Here is a 20,936-nt window from a genome sequence, read left to right as displayed (position 1 = left end):
GCCAGCGGCCTTTAATAAGCCGCAGCCAGGAAATATAGACAGACAAATTTTGCATGGAAATACAGTTGAATTGAGATGAGATCAAGATGAGCCGAGCCGAGTCGAGTTGAGTTGATTGAGGCGGCGATTTGCCGAGAGAGTGAGGCTTAATTGGCTGATATATAACTAGATATTTACATTTATGCAATGCACATGTATAGACAGACGATCATTATTCGTTATTTGTGGCTTATTCGATGGAAATACGAAAATCAAACCTAGGGTCGTTACAAAGAAAGCTCGGAAGATAACTAAAAAATCAATATAATGAGAGGCATGCATAAATTAAACAAGATATTGCAGAAATTAATTTACATTGAAAACAAGTATTTGTGTATATATCATACTTAAAGAAATAATTAATTAAATTGCGAAAACAAAATTATTTCAAAATTAATAAATTAAAAAAATGTTTTAAAAAATTATAATAAAAATCTCAGAAATTATAAAAAACAGTATTAATTCATATTTTAAAATAATCGTGAAATATGAAAAAAAAAATATATATATATTAAAAAATGTTGAATAATTTTTTAAGATTCAATATATACTTTTAATTAAACTTGACAAATGTTTAATAAATTACGAATGATATTCAATTCGAAAGAAAATTTAATATACAAGAAATCCATTTATGGCAATAATTATTTTATTTATTATACGCATTATGTGACAGAAAAATTGATATACGAAAAAAAAAAATTTTTTTTAAATGCATGAGGCAAGGTTAAATTCCAAATAGCAAAATACAAAGTTAGGATATTAGATTAGTCATATTGATTAAATGCCAACATGATAATTTATAATGTTGGATAATTAATTAAAGTATATGCCACATATAATTAAAATTAATGCCGTAAAATGCAATGAATTATAAAATGCCAATAAAAATAATTGTAAACACATTATAGCTTAAAAATATATGTATATATGTGTATATATATGCACATTACATACATAAATAGTTGGATTGACAACGCGACTAGAGGAAGATATGCTCTATGATTAAACTAGTCCATGGACTATAAGAAGCCGCTGTGCATAACCCACAGTCGTGCTCCATTTCCACTTGCGGGGCAAGAGGGGACGGCGAATCGCAAGCGTCGGTCACACTTGATTGCATGATTGAGCCGACTAATTGAACAATTGATGCATGCGAGTGCTTTTGATTACATGACATACAAGTCTCGACAAAAACTTAATAATATATCAAAACACATAAATATGAGGCGAGTCAAAGTCAGCTGCGAGTAGCGGCCAGGAGGCGGGCTCAACAGTTGACAGTGCAACGCACACACACACACGCAGCCGCACACTTATGAATATTTTACTTTCCAAAATTCAAATTACTTGATAATAATTGCGGGTTATGCATATAAGTTGAGGTACTCCGTCGAGTGGTGCTGTTGGCAGGAGGGTTATGTATTCATGATCTTGTGGCTACCTTTTGTAATTATTTTAGAGTATCTTTTGTTAAATCGCTTCAATTGATCGATTGCCAAGCACTTGAGAAAGTTTTCAAAGAAACGATACGATTGTTTTGTAATTGATAAAATGCTTCAAATTTATAAATATATAAAAAAAAAAGAAGAAAATAAAAATAAAAAGTATAGGTATATATACGCTTGACCACATTTGCAAACTTTAATTAATGTCGAACAAAAAATATGTAATTATAGACAGCTTCAGCTGAATATTTACGAGTCTACATAAATTTCTTTTTCGCGTAGAATCAGCAAGTAAAAGTAAAAACTTTTCGCACGCCCAAAAAAGTAGAAAAAGAAAAGTGAAGGTAATAGAAAAACTAAATGAAAATACTATGTATTATTCATTTTCATTTTCATTTTTGTTGTTAGTATTTTTTTTTTTTTTTTTTTTTTTTTTTTGTATTTTTCTTATTTTCGCTTTCGTTTACAAATGAAGTCATGAACGCGGCCAAACCGCAATTGTCAGATGCGATTGTAGCTCTCTACTGTATTTTGCGAGTGCTCACTAATTGCGCATAATTAAAGTGCCCTTTGTCGTCGATTCTCTTTGACTTATAGACTTTCTTGATGCCGCATGGCTGATAAGCCCGGAGCGAATCATCAGAACAACGAGAGAGATAACCGCTGACAGCAACAACAATGATTTCGTTTCTGGCACTATTGTTTACCTGTCTCGAGTTGGATATGCTTAGCAGAGATTATGAGTCAGTCGGACAGTCAAAAGTGAAATTTTTTATCGCCCTGGACTTACACAGATAAATTGCTGTTGGATTTTCCTCTCGCAGATATAGAAAACGTTTGCAATGTTTAAATACATACCTGAAAGAAAAAAAGAAATATTTAGAATCTTATGTTTTAAGTATAAGTAAGTATAAGTATATATAGTGAATACTATTAGAAAAAAGAATAAATTGGATTTGCAAATTAGATTAATAAGCGATAAACTAACATTATTATCCTTCCTACATAAATTCAAAATCATTCAGGTCATAAGACTTAAAATTTATTATAAACTTTATGCTTAATGCTTCAGATGAGTATAACAAAATAATTTATTTGAAACATTTTATATAAAAATCCAAATGGCCTTAGAGTTAAATTTATTTTTATTCTTTTAAATAAATTATCTATTAGGAATAATTCTTAAAGTTCAAAGTATTTCATTTTCTATTCCACTTTATGAATATATTAAGAGATATATTTGCAAAAGAAATTATAATCTGCTGCACAAGTTTTTTACTTTGTACATATGTATATTAATATACATATTATATTCCATAGTTACAATATTTCTTTAATATATGTATCTAATGAACATTTTAAAATATTCTCTTCGTATGACAAATTTTTGGCTAATTCAAATGATGCTGCTAACGATCTGAAACAGTTTCAGCATTATCCTAACTCCAACATATATACACTAAACCGTTATGACAAGGGCTATGACAGTTAGCATAGAGCATGCCAAAGACAGCATGCATGGCTCATTTAGTGTAGGGTCTATAACCTAGATCTGTCACTAAATACACAAACATAAATATATATAGAGCATGTGTAAAATGTCACAAAAATCCTAAACGTTAGCAATTCCGTTGCCAGTGTCGTCTTCAGCCACTACATATCCGTTCAAGGCACACGTCAATGCGTTCGTTAAATGGCCCAAGGCAAGCAAAATTTTGCAGCTCGGCCAAACTTGAAATGTCGCAGTTTGGGTCAGAGTGAAGTGCTGCCCATTAGGCTTGGAGAACAAGTTGACCCAGTTAGGCTCCGCGTGTGACAGTCGAGTTGACGCCTTGACAAACAATCAAGTCACAACTTGAGCAAATTTTATATAAAAAGGTGAATAACACCCACAATGTTGACGGAAGTGACCTTGTCCATGGATTGCCAATTGGCTAAGAGGAAAAAAAAAGAAGCAAAGCAGTTAACTGGTTTTGTTGGCTGCCTTTCGGCACGCGTTTGGCTCATTTATCGTTTGCTGTTAGGCTAGTGGGTGCATTGAACCTTTCCCGAAACTTTCAATTGCCAAATGCTGCGGAAGAAGTAGAAGCCGCATAATCAGACGGAGCTAAAGTAACAACTAAATCTAAATCGTAAACGTTTGCAAATTTGCATTCACGGTGAGGTAATAAATAGCCAGCTGGCCAAAGCCCATCGATCGTTGCAATCTCTTTGGCTGCATTTGAAATTGAAAAATACGCGCAGCGAGAAAAATGAAATCAAAGCAAAATTATGCGCATAAGTTGGCTAGAAAACGGTAGAGACAGACAGAGAGACAAATAGAGAGAGAGAGAGAGAGAGAGAGAGATAGACACATATAGGGGGCCGAGCAGGGGGCGTTGGCAACGGCATATGTGGCCGTTATAGCTGCAGAAATTTATCAACCTGTAGCAAGAGTGCGCTCTGTGTAACGAATGGCGGCAGCAGGAGAAAGGTGCAACAAGTGGCAGCCAAAAGTGGCGAAGTGCATGTAGATGCGAACGAAATGCTGCAAGCAGCTGCCTGGCCAGCAAATGCATTGCAATGCTTTATCGATTTCATACCGCATTTGTCTGCAATGTGTGAGTGTGTCTGGCTGTGTCTGTGTGAGTGCTGGCGATTGGACTTGCAACACATACAAATTTGCGGCATGCAACAGGTGCAATGAACTCCACAAGGGTTGCAAACGAATGTCTTAAGGGAATCATATTACAAAATAATTTAATAATTAAATTGAGTAAAAGAAAAATATATATATACAAAAATAGTAAATAACAAAATTTTCATATATATTTTTAAATCAATATAAATTAAATTTGTATGTAAAATTAAGTTTTTAATTTACCGTTTATTTTCCTCATATATTTATAAAATATAAGAATCAAATGTCAAATGACAAAAATTGAGGCAGCCGTAAAAAATCTGAACAGAACTTATCTCAGTTTTCATATCAAGTCCAAAAATCAGCATATTTAAAGGCAGTTATACATATATTGTATGTGTATATATTGCGTGAGACGCCTAAAATAAACTCTACACTTAAATTAATATTGTTTATATATCTGCTTGAATAATCTCGGCGAATTAGCGCTCATTTCATATGTGAATTACCAGTTCTCAGGGGTTGTTAAACGTGTTATTACATACACACACACACACATATATAGCCATATGATCACATCTTAATGCCAAGCCGCTGGACCCATAACCTCCGTTACACCTACCTGCCAATGCCAACCCTCTGACAGCCGCTTGCTCCCCGATTCCCCGTGCCACTGATCGAGGCACAATGTTTTTTTGTTTGTTACCAGGTTTTTGCCGGCTCGCTGCTTTCTTTGCAACAACATTTCAACATTTGCAGCAAGCCGAAACGTTAACGTTTACTTTCTCCTTCGATGTGTACTTTTTCCTGCATTTTTATTACAAGTCGGCAACTGGTTGGGTGCAGGTCCAGAGCCACCTTCACCGCTCGCTCGCTTTTGGACGTTGCTTATCTTAAGTATTGGGAAAGCGGCTTCAACTGCATCTTCAACTACACAACTTGCTTAACGGCTGTGGCAAGTGCCATTGCACGAATCGGACCCCAAAGAAAACAAAAACCAAAAATAAAATAAAACAAAAACAAAAAATACATTGGCGATTGTTATCAACTAAATGGTGTTAAAGTGCGTGAGAAACACAACAAAACGCTGGAGGATGCTGCGGAAGAGCCGCGTGGGCAACTTTTACTCTATTATACAACGATAAAGGGCCACCATATCAAAGAGAGAAAGAGAGAGAGAGAGAGAGAGTAAAAATTGAACAAAAAATTACAATTCAAATGTGTCTGCTTCAAGACTTTTATGCATAACATGAGGAAATGCAGCTGACTGACGGACGGCTTAAAACAATACTAGAAAACTCAAGTATTTCAAACATAATGGTTAAAACAACTACGAAACGATTTTCGGACTTGAGCGCGTGCCGCTTACATAACTCACACACACACACACACAAGCACAAAATGTTTATCAACATTTGCAGGCGTTTTAATGAGCAACTAAATTGAAACTGTAATTGAAATGCGGCGTCGACTTTGTTTGGTGCTGTCATGCAACAACGCGGCTTATGAGTAATCAGCTAGCCGCTGATATTTGTGAGGCAGCCAAGCGAGCTGTATATATATATATATATATATGTGTGTGTGTGTGTGCGAGTCATAGCATATTTTGCGTGGAATTTATTGCATTAGATTTCAGCTGCTCGAAGAAGCTCAACCGATGGCTCAATACAGCACTTGATGCGGAATTAATTTTTAAATGTATAATTAGTATGCATATACTAGGTAAAAAAGACTCGAACAGAATAGAGATAGACATAGTGATATGTGTCCAACTGTCTCATACATGCATATATATATATATATATATATATATATATATATGTATAAGTAATTAAAATCTGGCGATATCGGCTCCATGCTCTACTAATAATCCAAGCATTTTTATTCTCAACAAAAAACAATTTCAGCTGAAAGCTGCTTTTTGCCATGTTTTTAGCACTTGTTCTGTTCTGTTAGACACTCTTGGGCGATCTAAAAATGGTGTTAATTTAATTAAGATGCGGCTAATAACTAATTTGCATAGCAAAACAATTTGGAGCGCTAAATGAAAATCGCCTAACTGAAAACAAACTCAGATTCATTGCATCTGATGGATGATGGGCTTTCATTTCTCTCTCTGTGCTGTGCTCCCAGCTAACTATGTGCTTGCGTAATTAGCGCCCGTTGGGCACACGGCACAAACTAAAAAACAAAAACGAAACCAAAAAAAAAAAGTGTAGCAAAAAGGGGCGGGCAGCACAGAGACTGAGCCGCTGCTGAGGTCCGAGTCGAAGTTGATTTTTAACACCCAGCAGCCGTCGAAGTTTTTGAAAAGAAAGCAGACGAAATGTTTTCATACGTGCCGCCATTCGAAACACTTGACAAACATTGTGGCATCCATAGAAACAGAAGTGGAGAAGGAGGCAGACGGGGAGGGAGATGGAGAGAAAGAGAGAGATGGAGAAACCACACAAAAACCTAAGAGATATATTATTATTATTATTACTATCCAGAGACAAGCGCAACGACAACAGATACAATTGATTTGGCATGCAGCCCGAGCGCCAAAAAAAACCTTTTGCATTATCTGCTACTCCATATATATATATACATATATATATATATATATATATATATATATACCAACACAGAGCAGCAATAATAATAGAATGCGAACGCGACGTGGAAAATGGAATTGAAATTGAAATGGGTATTACCTGGTCTTGCCTCTTGGGTCTTGGGTCTCGAGTCTGGGTCTGAGCCACAAGGCAAGTCGGTCGAAGCAAACACAACTGATTTCACTTTGCAACAAAACTTTCCAACACAACAAATTAATCAAATGATGACGGCGACGACGCAGAGCAGCGCAGCGCACTGCTTACAGCTGATCTTCAAGTTCATCTCGCTGCTGCTGCCGCTGCTGCTGCTGCTGTTGTTGTTGTTGTTGTCGGCAGCATTAACAGCAGCACAACATGCCGCCAACAACTTCCGCTACAGCAAAAACAACAAAAGACATCCAGCAAATTGGCAACATTGTTGCAAATCTCAGATCCATATAAGAGGAGCAACAACTATTCGGACAACGCACACTGGTTCAAAAATCCATAAAAAGGTTAAAGAATGTGCAAAATTGTTTTGGGGAGTGTGCCTCAAAGCAGCAACAACAATACTTTACATTTTTCTTTCATATTTATATTTCATTGTCGAATTGTTGAGGTGAATGTAAAATTATTCTGACTATTTATATCAATCAATAATTAATTTTTTACAGTAACAAATAATAAATTTCATATTGATAATTATTTCAAGAATTTTACCTATGAAAGTACAATAAACATAATTTTTATTTATTTATTTATTTTTATTTTTTTTTATTTTTAAATACGTTATGATATTTTATGATACATATTTTATTTATTTATTTTTGTTAATAATTTTCATAAAATATATTTGCATATTAATTTAAATAATTTGCAATCAATTCTTTTCTAGCCAATATACTAAAATATATCCATATATATACATGTCCTACTGGAATAATACATTAAAACGGCACACATAAGCGATTTGAAATATTTCTTCTGATTTCATAAGCAGTGTCACGTTTTTATCTTATATTCGTTTAGTTTCCATTTTAATTTTTTTCCCTGGACCACCAAGGGGCTTCTTCATAAATGTAGCCGTCTGTGTGGCGTGCTCTACAACTGTGCCCTGTTTATTTACGATCTCTGGGCTGCTGCAGCGTGCCATTAAATCGTTTAAATGGCTTTCCTGGCACTTCATAATTTGCCGATCACAGCGCCAAATTGCAATTTGCCCAGCAGCAGAAATCTGCGTGTGGGCGTTGCCCAGCGCCCAGTTGCCAACATGCTGGCTAGATGTCCGGCTGTCTGGAGAGCCGCAGATGCAAGACGCCAGATAGCAAAGCAGAAACGGAGAGTTTTTCTTTTCCTTTTCCTTCTTTTCCTCTTTTTTTTTCGTTTTTTGCATTTAATGCTGGCCGAATGCATTTGACCGCCAAACGACTTTAAATGCAACATTGGCAGCAGCAACAACAACAACAACAACAACGGCGACGACTCCAACTGCGTCTGGCAATTAATTGTATATTATTTGCGCGTCGTTTATTTGCGGCAAATTAGCCAACTTGCAATTTTTCTTTAACAGGAAATTATTGTTATTGCCAAGGCGATCGGCGATCAGCAATCGGCAATTCACGATCGGCAAAAGCAGCGACACAAATCGAAGCAACAACCGCTCAGCTTAACATATACATTTGCTGCAGAACAAGACGAACGATGGAGGGAGACAGATAGCAACAGAGAAATGAAGGGAGAGAGAGAGAGAGAGATAGATAGAGAGGGAGAGAGGCGGTGGGATAAACTGCAGACTCGCAGTCTGATGAGTTTTGAAAGCGAACTGACAAGTTGAAGTGCTGCTGATTTATAGCAACTATATAAGTTGCATTCGTTGAGAAAATTTAATTCAGTTAAGCCAAAGTTCATAAATATACAAATCTCCGTGCTATCAGCATAAATAATATTAATTATATGTGAACGACATAAAAGTATCATCACTTAATCGGATCGTTCAGATCATTTAATACTATTTAGAACTGTCTGAATTTTAGTTCCCTTAGTAGTAGTTTTAGTTCGATTGTTTTCGTTTTAGTTCCATAGTAGTTCCATTATCTTGGTTCGTCTCATCTCTGTAAAAGCTTAAATCAATAGTTCTGAAAGTGTTCAATATATTTTTATAATATAAACTTCTAAATATTATTGATCTTCATCATTATCGATCTACTATTATGTTACTATAATTAAGTAAAAAGTGGGACTGCTGAATCAATAATAAATTACTTTAAATGCACCTGTAAATCGTTTTACATGACATAATTTACTATCGATTTCCTACAAGAAATAATATAAACAGCAGAGGCAAATATTCTATTGCGCCTCCTGCTGCATTTCACTATTTCTCAGAGATTTCAGTTTCATTTACAATCACTTTCCATATTAATTGAACATGGCCAGCACGAAATGGACCAGATCCGACTAGACCAAACCTTCAGTTATCTGCAGTCAATTCGAGCGTCAGGCCAAACGCTTCAATGCACACTCATACACACACACACACATAGACCAGCGATGCGACGATGCGGAAATCAGAAGTGTGGCATGCAAAGCAAATAATAATACAACAAAAATAAATAAATAACAAAGAGAGGGTCCAAACAAATTGAGGCGAAAAGAGAGCAGATGAAAGTTTTTCGAAGGGGCGTTTTGTCATTTGATTATCGATTGCGACTGTCTAAACATTTTCATTGCAGCCTTTATTTTCCATTCGGGATGTTTGCACTTTCATTTTCAATTAACACAGCGCTGCGACAAGTAACCAAAAAAAAAACAAAAAAATCGAAACCAAACGAATCGAAAGACTTAGGCAACAAACTTGCCGGATAGTCGTTGCAATCAAATTGTTGTTGTTGCTGTTGTCGCTGCTGCTGCTGTTGTGGAAATGCAAATGGAAACAAACACATCGACCCGTTGCCCGTTTTGAATGTTAAGGCCTCCATTTGAGTGCCCCCCATACAAGCAGCAACTGGAACTCCTGCCTGTCTGCCTATTTCCGTAGGAAACGGCCCAACAAGTAAAAGCACACGCTGAAGAGGGCCTCTGAGCAATTACGCATCCCATACCCCCAAGAAGCATAAAATCCAACTAGCTTCAGCTATTACTTCCTTGTTTACATAATTATAATGATGGGCCTTTAGGGCAATGGACTCTGCTGTAGGGTCTTCCTAGCCTAAGCGCCAATTAGAAGCAGAAATAGAAAATAGAATTCGTGCAAATTAGCGCACAATTTTGCGTGACTTAATTAAAAACGATATTACATCATAGGAAAGTCGCGCTGTCATAAGATCAGCAGCTTTTCCATCTGTCTTCCTCCGTTTGCTCTCCTTCTGCTAGCTGTGCATGCTAGTGGAACTGCGAAATGGATTTATGTGCGCAGATGAATGTGAATGTTGACACGCCCGATGGGCGAGCGAGTGACTGAGTGCCTGAATATGTGCTAGCTGGCTGGTTGGCTGGCTGGCGGAATAGCGGGATGGCTTTATGATTCCTCAGCGCTTATATAACTTAATTAGCTATCGAAATAAACATGCGGAAATGCTAAGAGGGAAGTCTTAGCTGAACGACAAAAACTACCAGCTGAAGCGATTCTAGTGCACTGAGGCGCATAGCCGAAACTTTTTGATTTGCAGGTGGAATATTTGGATTATTTGTTTGTCACAAATTTCTCTTACTTAACTCAGGCAAAATAAATAAAATATTGACAAATATTTTGTTTTAATCATTTTAATTTCTGTATATTTTCTTTTTTATTTAGCCTAATTGCATTTACATTCTTGCCATAGCCAAATAATTAGTATAATTACATTGCATCCAATGTCCGAATACAAAAGACTTAGGCAACAAACTTTGGCAGACATAAGTAGAGAAAAAAAACTTTGCAAATATTTGCACACAAATTAAATACAAGCTAGAAATATTTGTATTTAATTGCATTATGGGCAACAATTAAAAACAAAAAATAACAGCCAGCCAGACTTGTCAGAGGCACTAAAAACTTGGCCGAACCACTTGGACCAGCCCCAAATAGTGGTTTGCTCTTTTTTTTTGGGCTTGCGAGCAGCCAATTTGCTGGCAATTGAAACGCATTTGAAATGATTAGAAATATAAAATAGAAGTAAAAACCAAATTCGAAAAAAGAAACAGCCACAAACTAGTGTAACCAGTTACAGTTGGCATTTTTGTGTCCCGAGCTCAAGCAGAGGCTGTGCCTGCGGAGCAGAAGTGGAGTCATCTTGTGTGGCTTGGCTTGGCTTCAACTACTCAAGTTGAAGTTCGCACGGCACTTGCAAATGGCAAAGAAAAATAAGAAGCAGCAGCAAAAAAATACAAATAAATAACATATATTGTATGGGTGGAAAATAGCTAAAGAAATGCAGCGACAACAACAACAGCAACAGCACGAACAGCTGCCTGACTGAAAGTACTTTCTTTCTTAATAAGATGCGCAGCTCGCAGGCAAGATGCGTCTGCTGCTGTCAGAGTGTGAGCCCCAGCCTCAACCTCTGCCTCTGCCTCTGCCTCAGTCTCTGTGGCAGCGTGGCAGCCTCTGTTCGAGTCTTGGCCAAGTTAATTTGCTGCCTGCCTCGAACTTGCTCTAATGCATGCAACACAGCCGCATTGTCTGCCTGCCACCTCATGTTGCACCATTCGCAGCGACAACAATTTTTCGCCTTATCTCTCTCGCATGCTCTTCAGCAGCTGCTGCTGCTGGTGCTGCTGTCTCGCTCACAGCAAATGACACAAAAGTGAGTTTTGGGAATTGGCAAAGTGGCACAAAGGTTGCCTGCCTGGCTGTCTGCCAGCCTGCCAGCCACGGCGACAGCCGAGCAGGTGTTGAAAATATGCCGCCGTCAGCAAAAATTTGTTAGGGTGTCGCTTCAGAGCTGTCGCAGCAACAGCAACAACAAAGTGCATCATCAGCAGCAACTGCTGCAGCTAACGAGGATTTTAGGTTACTGGGCTATTCATAGAAGCAACTTCAGCCACTCGGCTAGATAATATAACTAAAGAGTGTTTCTTCTATGTATTACATTTAAATGTAAAGAATTGCTGATAGCAGACAGATTATACTAAGTTCATACTAACTATTCCAATGCTTCTTCGTCGCGTTTGCTGTCGTTGCTTCCTTTTGACAAATTAACAAATACTTTAAATAAGCAGCTCTCAAATACAACACGCCCACACAATTTACCGGGGATTTGCCTGTCACTTTGTCGCTCAGCGGCTCATTTGCATGGCGTCGCGTCAAAAGGGGGGCAAAGACACAGCTAACGCCCACAACAGAGCACTATATATATATACATGTGTCTGTGTGTGTGTTAAATTGCTACTTAGTGCCAGAGCAAAAGCCCAAATGTATCCATCAGGCCGTGCTGAGCAGGCGAGTAAACAAAACATGAAAATTAAAATTAAAATTAATCAGCGAGCATAAGACAAACAAACAACTTTATAGCAAAGCGCGTGGAACACTTTTTTCTCCTCCAGATTTCTGGCGTGGGCTAGCCGAAAAAAAAATGAAACGAAAATTATTTATTTGGTTGGCAGCGTGTGAAAAACAAATTTGGATTTTTAAATAAAATATGCGTGTAAACAATTAAGCGAACAGAGTGCCAGAGAGAAGCGAAGTAAAGGTAACTCCCGAGGGTAGCCGAGTCAAAGAACTTTCAGTTACTTTCAAAATAAGAGTTTGTTCTTTAAGTTTTTTTTTTTTTTTTTTTTTTTTTTTTTTTTTTTGGGCATTGTTCTAATGGCATTTCCGTTTTCATTAAAACAATATAGGCTGGAGACCCTTTCCCATTGCGTAATCGGCGCTATAAATGTCAACGTCTGTCCAACTTAAGCCTCTTCAGCATTCACTTTGGCTTGATATCAGATTCTGGTTCTGGTTTTGACTTTTAAGCGCTAATTTGTTCAAGCTTTACGATCATCTTTTCTGTTTTTATATGCTATACCCATGGGTAAATTAGCAAGGTAAAAGGTAAAGTGGAAGCAGGAGGCGAAATATTTATTTTTTGTAGTATTCAATGGAGTTTAAATATATATGAAATATATACAATGAAGAATACATCGTGTCATAAATTATTTTTTATTATTACTATTTATTGTTCTACATAGATACCAGCCCGCATAGATTACAGAGCAGCCTCTAGTCGAGCACTGCCGGCAGCAGCACGCACGTTTCTTTTGTTTTATTGTTGTTTTTTTTCGGGTTAGCACGCACGCGAGTCAATAAAATGAATTTGTATAGCAATTTATTTAATTCGCATTGCGTTCTCTTCTCTGTTGTTTTGCTTTGCTAATTACTTCGTTTCGTTTTCGGCGCTGTAATTATTTTAAATTGCTTTTAATAGGCAAAGGCGTTAGAATCGAATACGAAACTTAACTAATTTCAGCCTGGGAACTCAGATTAGATAAGTTCGAAAACATCGCTGATAGCGCAACTTTATACACGTCTCTGTAATTGTCTAGTTAATGGAACTATTCGCCAACCGAATCGTTAAGTCGTTTAAATGGGCTATCAAATTTTATGTATAAAAATCATGCTAGGCTACAGCTTCAACTGAGCTGAATGCGGTTAACTTGCCGGCTAATTAAAACCCATAATAAAATCAACGCTTTAAATATATTTCCTTCGCTTTCTGCTAGTTAAAATAGTTGAAATAGTTAAGATAGTTAGGACATGTGAAGCGCGTAACTGAAAACTCGCATTAAGACTGAAATTACCGCAATGATCCTCCAATAATAGTCATAAATTTAGTTCCATTTTAGATAGAAAACTCTTGACAGGGTATTATGTTACATAATCATGAAAAATATGTTTCCTAATAATAATTTAATGGTTTTATTTAATTTACAATTCATAAATTTTCTTATATAGTAATAAGATTTTTAACAGCCTTTGACCTTAACCCGCATACCAAGCAAGTTTTTTTTTTTATTTATGAAAACTTTATTAAAACGGGTGCTGGGAAAAATATTGCTCTCTGGGCCGCAAAAACCACAGTTTTAATTAAAACAAATGCAATTTAGCCAAGTTTGTAAGCAATTTTGATAAACCGCTTTGATTTGGGCCAGGAAAATAGACCACAGCCAAGGCGAAATGAACAAAGAAAAACCCAGGGCAAAAGAAGAAGAAGAAAAAGCACTTCAAATACATTTTCAACACCTTTTGCCTCACAGAAATGTGAGTTGTTTTTTTTTTTTTTTTTTTTGTGCCGTTAGGCGATGCGGAACTGCAACTGAATCTGCGCTTCAATTGTTATTATTATTAATTAGAAAAAGAAAAAACCATGCGCTAACCGAAAAATAAAGGCCAAAAACCCAAACAAACATCGCCTGACGTTTATCTCAGCTGTTGCATCAACGGACCACGTCCAGCTACTCCTCTAGCTGCAGCCAACAGGCTGGGGGATTTTTGATCAGAACCTGGCCATGACATGCGAGTCGGGCCGAAACTGTGTCCGTGTCAGCAAATTAGAGAAAACTTTTGTTTGGACAGTAATTGGCAGAATGGGGGAAGAAATATCGACAAAGAGGAACAGTCAAAAGCGTGTTAGCAAATTTGTTGTCAAGCACGCGCCCCGCCCCCTAAAACAAGTTTCGTTTTTGTTTTTCTTTCCTATGGCTAATTTACATATTAAATTTCAGCATTTGCATGACAAAAAAGAAACATATTCAATATATTAATTCATAAACTGGAATCTTTCGACGATTATTAAATATTTTCGCTTTCGTTAAAAAGAAAAAAACCAGAAGTAAATATTAAATATGAGTACCCATTAGAATTAATATCAGCGAATTATGCAATGTAGGAAAACTTAAATATAAAAGCCATATTCCAAAATGTATAGACAATAGCCGAAGTCTGAGCAACTGGTAAGCGCATAAAAAAAATATTTAAATATGTATAAATAATTCCATAAAATTTAATTAGAGACTAGTCGCTGTTGCTGTTTTACAACAACAAATTGCAGTGATCTAAAAAGTAAACAAAAACAAAAAAAAGAAAAATATTCGTGTATATTTACTAAAACTTTCATTTCGCTCGCTGTCATTTGATATACGACTCGAAATTCTTGGCGAAAATACGAAAGATTTGCGCGTTTTAATTACAAAGATTCACGACATGCTAGAAAAAAAAAAAAGACAGAAGAAATACTAAAATATTATATTCAAAATATGTTAATTAGCCAGACACACACGCGCCAATTTATGGCTAGAGTCCGAAGGGAAATTGGACAGCTTAGAGAAGCTCTGCGAGTATTAGACATAAGACTACGTGGGCAGCAAAAGTAAAAGCGGTATACAAGCTTAAATTAGAATATCCACGCGAATCATTCAGCTGGCTAATGAGCATGTCATTTGGGGTCACGCACAGCTGGGAAAGTATTGAATGATGTAGGAATTAATAGATTCCTTAATGAAGGGTTGAATATAATATATTTATGGAAAACCTAAGTTAGGTCGCTTAACTATATGCTATATACCAAGTTAATAGTTCAGAGAAACGTTTCAACTGTGATTTTAAACAGCGTGGAAATGATATATATATATATAGCAATATAAACTGTAACAAGTTAAGCTTACTTAACTAATTTGAGCTTTAGTTAAAAATAAAATTGAATGGAAACGTGAAATGTAAAATATAAGACAAGCTCAAGTCCCTGAACTATCAGTCAAGTTACAAAGTATATGTCAAATATATTTACACACCTCTGAATATACAAATAAAAAAAAATCGTATAATTATCAAGCACACACACACACACACCTGCAAACGCTTAAGGTATTTTAAGATTGAATATTCAAATCGAAAAACTATTTTTATAATCTTTTGTTTTGATGTCTTTTTCAAGCTATCGAAGGGGCCCCAAGGCTATGCCAACTGGCACAGCAATGCGATTACCATTAAGAATCCCCATAAATTTGTCACTTAAGTCTGTAAACAAAGCCGCTAATTGCTCAAGACCTAGCTCCCCCCTCCCCCACCACCTGTGATCAGCAGCTGGCACAGCTTCTTGCTCAGCTTGTGTCCAGTTTTGTGGCCATAATTGTTGACTATCTAGCCGAGAAAAGGTTGTTTAAAGAAAAAAATAAATAAATATAGACGCAACAGAAACAACAAAATGTTAGGTTCTTTAAAGTCTTCTGATTGGGGCTTGCGTATTTGCCAATCACTTTAAGCCATTTGATGAAAATGCGAAAAAAAAAAAACAAAAAACAGTCAAGAAATTAAGCCACGTTATTTCTTGGCACAGCTTGATGAACATGTTTTGACTCTGTTTTTTAGAGCGCTGATTGCTCATAGGCAACAACAAAACTCAACTGCTGTGGCTTCTTCATATTTTTAATTAGGCACCTTATTTGCAACAGACAACAACGACAACAACAATAATAATCGAAGAATGACCAAGAGCAGCCGTGAGCATCAAACAACTGAATCTTCCGCATTTGCTTTCAAATATAAATTTATTGTTAATTTGCTTTTATTTTTGGCAAAAACCAACAACAGCAACAAAAACGAACAAAACGCCAAAGAGTAACCATTATGGCTGTCCAATGAGCAATTTTTGAGTGTCAATATTTGGTCAAAAATGAAACATGAGAGGAAGCTTCCACTGTAAACGAATGACTGAGGCAACGAACTTCTTTTACATAATAGCCCAGGCTAAGCATGCCTGCTATTGACATTACAGTCGATGGGATTGTTATTGCTGTTGTTGTCACATGCGCAAACAAATGACTTAAGCAACAAACTTGCGTCTGCTCTCTGTGTAAATTGAGTGCAATATTTGGCCAGGCACACAAAAATACTGAATCATTTTTTTCGTTTAGCTCATTTGTTTGTGCATTGTATTATGACGCACACGAACACAAACTAGCACAGAACAATGCGTATGTATGTGTGTGTGTGTGTGTGTGTGTTGTATGTGTAACAACACATGACAATAGCAATTTCAATGTCAAAGTTGTAATTGCTTTTCACACACAAAATACAAATACTAATTTTTGTCGATTTACTTTTTAAGTTTTCATTGTGATTTATTTCATTTTTTTGTGTTTTGTTTTGCTTGAAGTGCACCCACATTTCAGTTTATAAACCATCGTTTAAACAATCGAAAACATTCAAATTTTTTGACTTGGTTTTTTTTTTTTTTTTTGTGGCGAACAATAAGCGCTGTGCCACTTGAAAGTAATTAAGAGGATTGGCATTAAAGCATTATAATTTATACACTTGCTATGGGTATTATGATGAAATGTGCTGCATTGAGATCATTCTCATGATATATAAATCAAATATATCACAGCTCTATAATAACATCCTAACTTAAATATTTACCAGTCATTCAACACTAAATTCTCAGTTTTAAAGTAGTCCATGCATATATCATATCTATAGTCATATTATCCGTACAGTATACCTATGCAAATTTATTATCCATTCAATCTCATGTGCATCACTATCATACATAATGCTCTCTGTTAATACATACCCTATAATAATCCATAATTTAAGAGCATTTGTAGTTCATTCACATGTTTTTGATCCAATTTTATTTCAACTTCTTCTGCTTGGCCTCTTGTTTGTTTGTGTGACGTCTGTTTTAACACCTTTTTCGGCAAGTCATGAGACAAAAGAATTAATGCGGGCTCTACAGCAGTTTGTAGAGCTCATTCTAAGTGGAGTGGACCCGGCCATAATTGAGCTGTCAATGACATCAGAGGGCAAACGCGGATTCCAGCAAACAAAGAGCCAGCCGGAAATGCAATGCAATTGAGAAAAACAAAAACGAAACTCTCACAGTGGAACCCGCTCCCCCACGCCGTCGCTCCCCCTTCACTCATATCGCTTGCTCAGCCGTTTAGGGTTTCCATGCGTCGGTCTGTCACACAGCTTTTGTTACAATTTTCGTCGGGTTTTCGAGTACGTTTTTTCATTGTAATTATGCGAAAACGAAAACAAACACAATGTGTAACGCCCTCCGCACTCCCCCAGCTCTACCACTCTGCAGTAAGCCGCTGTCTGACTCAGCGTCAGTTGTGGCTGTCTCGAGTGTCGACACCTGCGCACCCGTTTGGGTCACGGGCCAAAAATGTGAAGTCATATGTGAAGCGGACTGAGGGGTGAGATGGTGGTTATTCAGCCCTCGGTTCATAAGCCAAAAGGCCAGCAAATGTAATGAAATTTTTTGTTGTTATATGTTTGCGGCTTTGTGCGTCTGCATGTCATGGTAATTATGCACGAGCCAGTGTGACTGTGAGTGTGTGTGTGTGTGTGTGTGTGTGTGGCATGCAAATTTACTTGTTTTATGTGTGAGTGTGTGTAATAGGGATCGAATGCGGGTTGACTCAGTGCGCCAAGTCGAGCATGGGAATGCCAGGAAGTTTGAAAGGTAATTTACTACCATTATGGAAGTTCTAGTAAGTTCTGTGGCTGACAATCTATAAGGCATACTATAATCTACTTGAACTATACCCTACCATTAAAATCTATATATCTCCATTTTCGACATTATAAAATATCTCTCCATAAAAACCACAGGCCATGCACCCCGCTAAGCACTCAAGTCAATTATATAATTAACTTGATACCTTGCATAATTTCACCTGCTATGGAAATCAATTACAAATATTTACAAGAAATTTCGTTAATTGCACACTCAAATATACACAATAAACACTTGGTCAAAGCCTCGCCCTCACATCAAAAGGCGGCTTCAATCGAACACGAAATTAAATAAACTTTCGCACAAAGCAATTTATGCATCTCTAACACAACACCCAACAACAAAAAATACTTTTATAGGTTTTTTGAAGAGCCCAGTGATGGTAACGCCTACACCTCAGTCGCCGTCGCCGTTGCCGTCGTTGTCGCAGCCTCCAAATACAAACAAATTAGTGTCAGGCGCAAAAATAAACTTATGAAAAGCAAAAGTGTTTGAAAAAATACATGACACATAAGCGCGTAGCGAAAGAGAAGATGATATATGTAAAAAACCCATCACAATGTAAATAAATTTGCGAACAAAATAAAAAACTTTTACTTTTCAAAGAAGCATCAAGACATTTTTGCGCATCATGCAATTTGATTTGCAGGCAATGGTCGTAACATACCCGATGTGTGTGTGTGTGTGTGTTGAATGCGTTTCAATCAGGAACAAAAACTAGCGGCAACAACAACAATAGCAGCGCACGAGTGTGTTGAACTAATCAAGTTTGTTGCCTAAGTCATTTGATTGAATTTATTTTTTGCGCATCAAAAATGCCATTTTACGGCGTTTTTTTCTCTAGCTGGCGTGTGTGGGTGTTCGAATTTAAGTAAAAGGCTTTTAAGTAACATTCAAAACAATTTGAGCATGTGCTGCTCTGGCTTATGCAATGGCCTAAACGACGCCGCCTACTTGAGCCAATAGATCGACTCGAATTGAAAGTAAATTTTATGGCTTGTGGCACAAGTGCGAGGAATTTGAATATAGTTTGCAATGTGAATATGGTGTTGGGTATGTATGTGCTTTAAGAGAAAGGATAAGACTAAGTGCAGTTCAAGTAGTGCAGATTAGAAATCAATATAAACTCGATATAAATATAATATGAAATAAGACTTTAAATTAATGAATTTATTTTAAATATATCATAAAAAGAAACTGTTTTGAGTCATTCTTTGCCGGAAGCTTTAATTCAGATTTTGAATCAATTTTTATTTTTATTATTTTTTTTTTCAAAATATTAAATTGTTTAAAACAATCCCTTTAATTTAACCTCTATGCAAATTGTATTAACCTCAACAACTTTTACTATATTCGATACGTTGTCTTAAATCTATTTGCAATTTCATTAAATTTACGGCCTCGATGCCCTTCGGCCTCACGCCACGCCCCCAAATGCTTTTGCATCACAGTAAGTATTGCGCACCAAATGCGCAGAGTCATAAAATTAGCCAAATGCGAAGCAAATTTCAAATTTCAAACACACACACATTTCAGCAGCTCTTTGCAAATTGTAACAGAAACAAAGCCGAAGAAGAAGCAGAAGAAGACAAAAGCCCCAAAACTAAAAGGCAACCGAAATAGGCAATAAAAAGTGCGCCGAAATTGGCAAATTTTATGTGCGCAGCGCAAAAACTGCAATTTGTGCGTTTAATTTGGGGTCGTGCTTAACAGCGAACTGTTATGCAAAGCCAGAGAGCTTAACAGCGCTGTTAAAGGACGCTGTGAAGCCATTACGGCTGTTACAGTTTTGAAGGCATTTTAATTGCAGCCCCCGCGGCCAAGTTAAATGACACATGCGCTTGGCCAAACAGTCAGCGCTTAACTTGGCCGCGGTCACTTTACTGTTGCTGTTGTTGTTGCTGTTGTTGCTGCTGCTGCTGCTGCTGCTGCTGCTGCTGCTGCTGCTGCTGCTGCTGCTGCTGCTGCTGAAGACTTTCACTTTGCCGCACTGAGATGAAATGGCTATTGACTCTTTTTGGCCAAAAATAAAACTGAACCAATTAACCCATTAGCGTACACTTTGAAATAGCTCGACCAAAAAAAAAAAAAAAAAAACAAAAATACAAAAACAATTAAATGGAAAACCAGATCAAAACAATTTACTCAAGTTTGCTAGAAATTTGTTTGATTAGAGGGCAAAAACCTCAGGTTAAATATTTAAAAACTTAAACTGATTATTTAGTATTATTAATTTAGAAATATAAAAGCGTGTTATTTTAAATATTTAAATTAAGGCAATGCAATGGAGTAAAATTTATATATTGGAGCTATTTTAATTAAAATCTATGAGATAATATTTAATATATAGTGTTAACTTAAAGCAAGCTACATTTTTTAATTAAACACTATCAAAGGAGCAGTTAGTCGGCAATTTGAAAAGTATATTTATTCAAATTATTTTAATTTGTTAAAAAAGCAGCTTCATTCAATTTTAATAAAAATAAAAATGGCAATTTTTATTAGTTTTGTTCATATATTATATTGTTTTTATTGGCTCTAACTAACTAGTTAAAGTCGTCAGCTTAAAACTCGATTTTTGTCAGTTTTTGTTTTCTTCACATAAATATATTTTTTAAATATTAAACATATTTATATAAACAAAAAATTTATTATTAAGAACTTGTATAATTTTCTCTTTCTAAGATTCTATTAAACAAAATATTCTAATCCACCTTTCTTTTTATACAAGTTCTTTTCAGGGATATATATATAATTTTTTTTTTTA

General features: G+C 36.3%; 1 protein-coding gene across 2 annotated transcripts in view; it reads right to left on the bottom strand.

The window, feature by feature from the left end:
• LOC6574452 (myb-like protein I) overlaps positions 1 to 20,936 on the bottom strand; it is a 50,857-nt gene that overhangs the window by 28,124 nt on the left and 1,797 nt on the right. The window contains exon 2 of one of the 2 annotated variants that reach the window (XM_044008014.1): positions 1,948 to 2,345. The exons of the other annotated variant lie outside the window; for it this stretch is intronic. Coding sequence (XP_043863949.1) covers positions 2,225 to 2,345 — 121 coding nt within the window. The 3' untranslated portion in view covers positions 1,948 to 2,224. Of the gene's footprint in view, positions 1 to 1,947; positions 2,346 to 20,936 lie in introns of those variants that run through there. 2 annotated transcript variants of the gene reach the window in all.

This window comes from Drosophila mojavensis, unplaced genomic scaffold (genome assembly GCF_018153725.1).
Source record: "Drosophila mojavensis isolate 15081-1352.22 unplaced genomic scaffold, ASM1815372v1 contig_231, whole genome shotgun sequence".
NCBI classification, from domain to species: domain Eukaryota; kingdom Metazoa; phylum Arthropoda; class Insecta; order Diptera; family Drosophilidae; genus Drosophila; species Drosophila mojavensis.
Note: the sequence above shows the minus strand (reverse complement) of the source record. Positions and strands in the feature narration are given on the sequence as shown.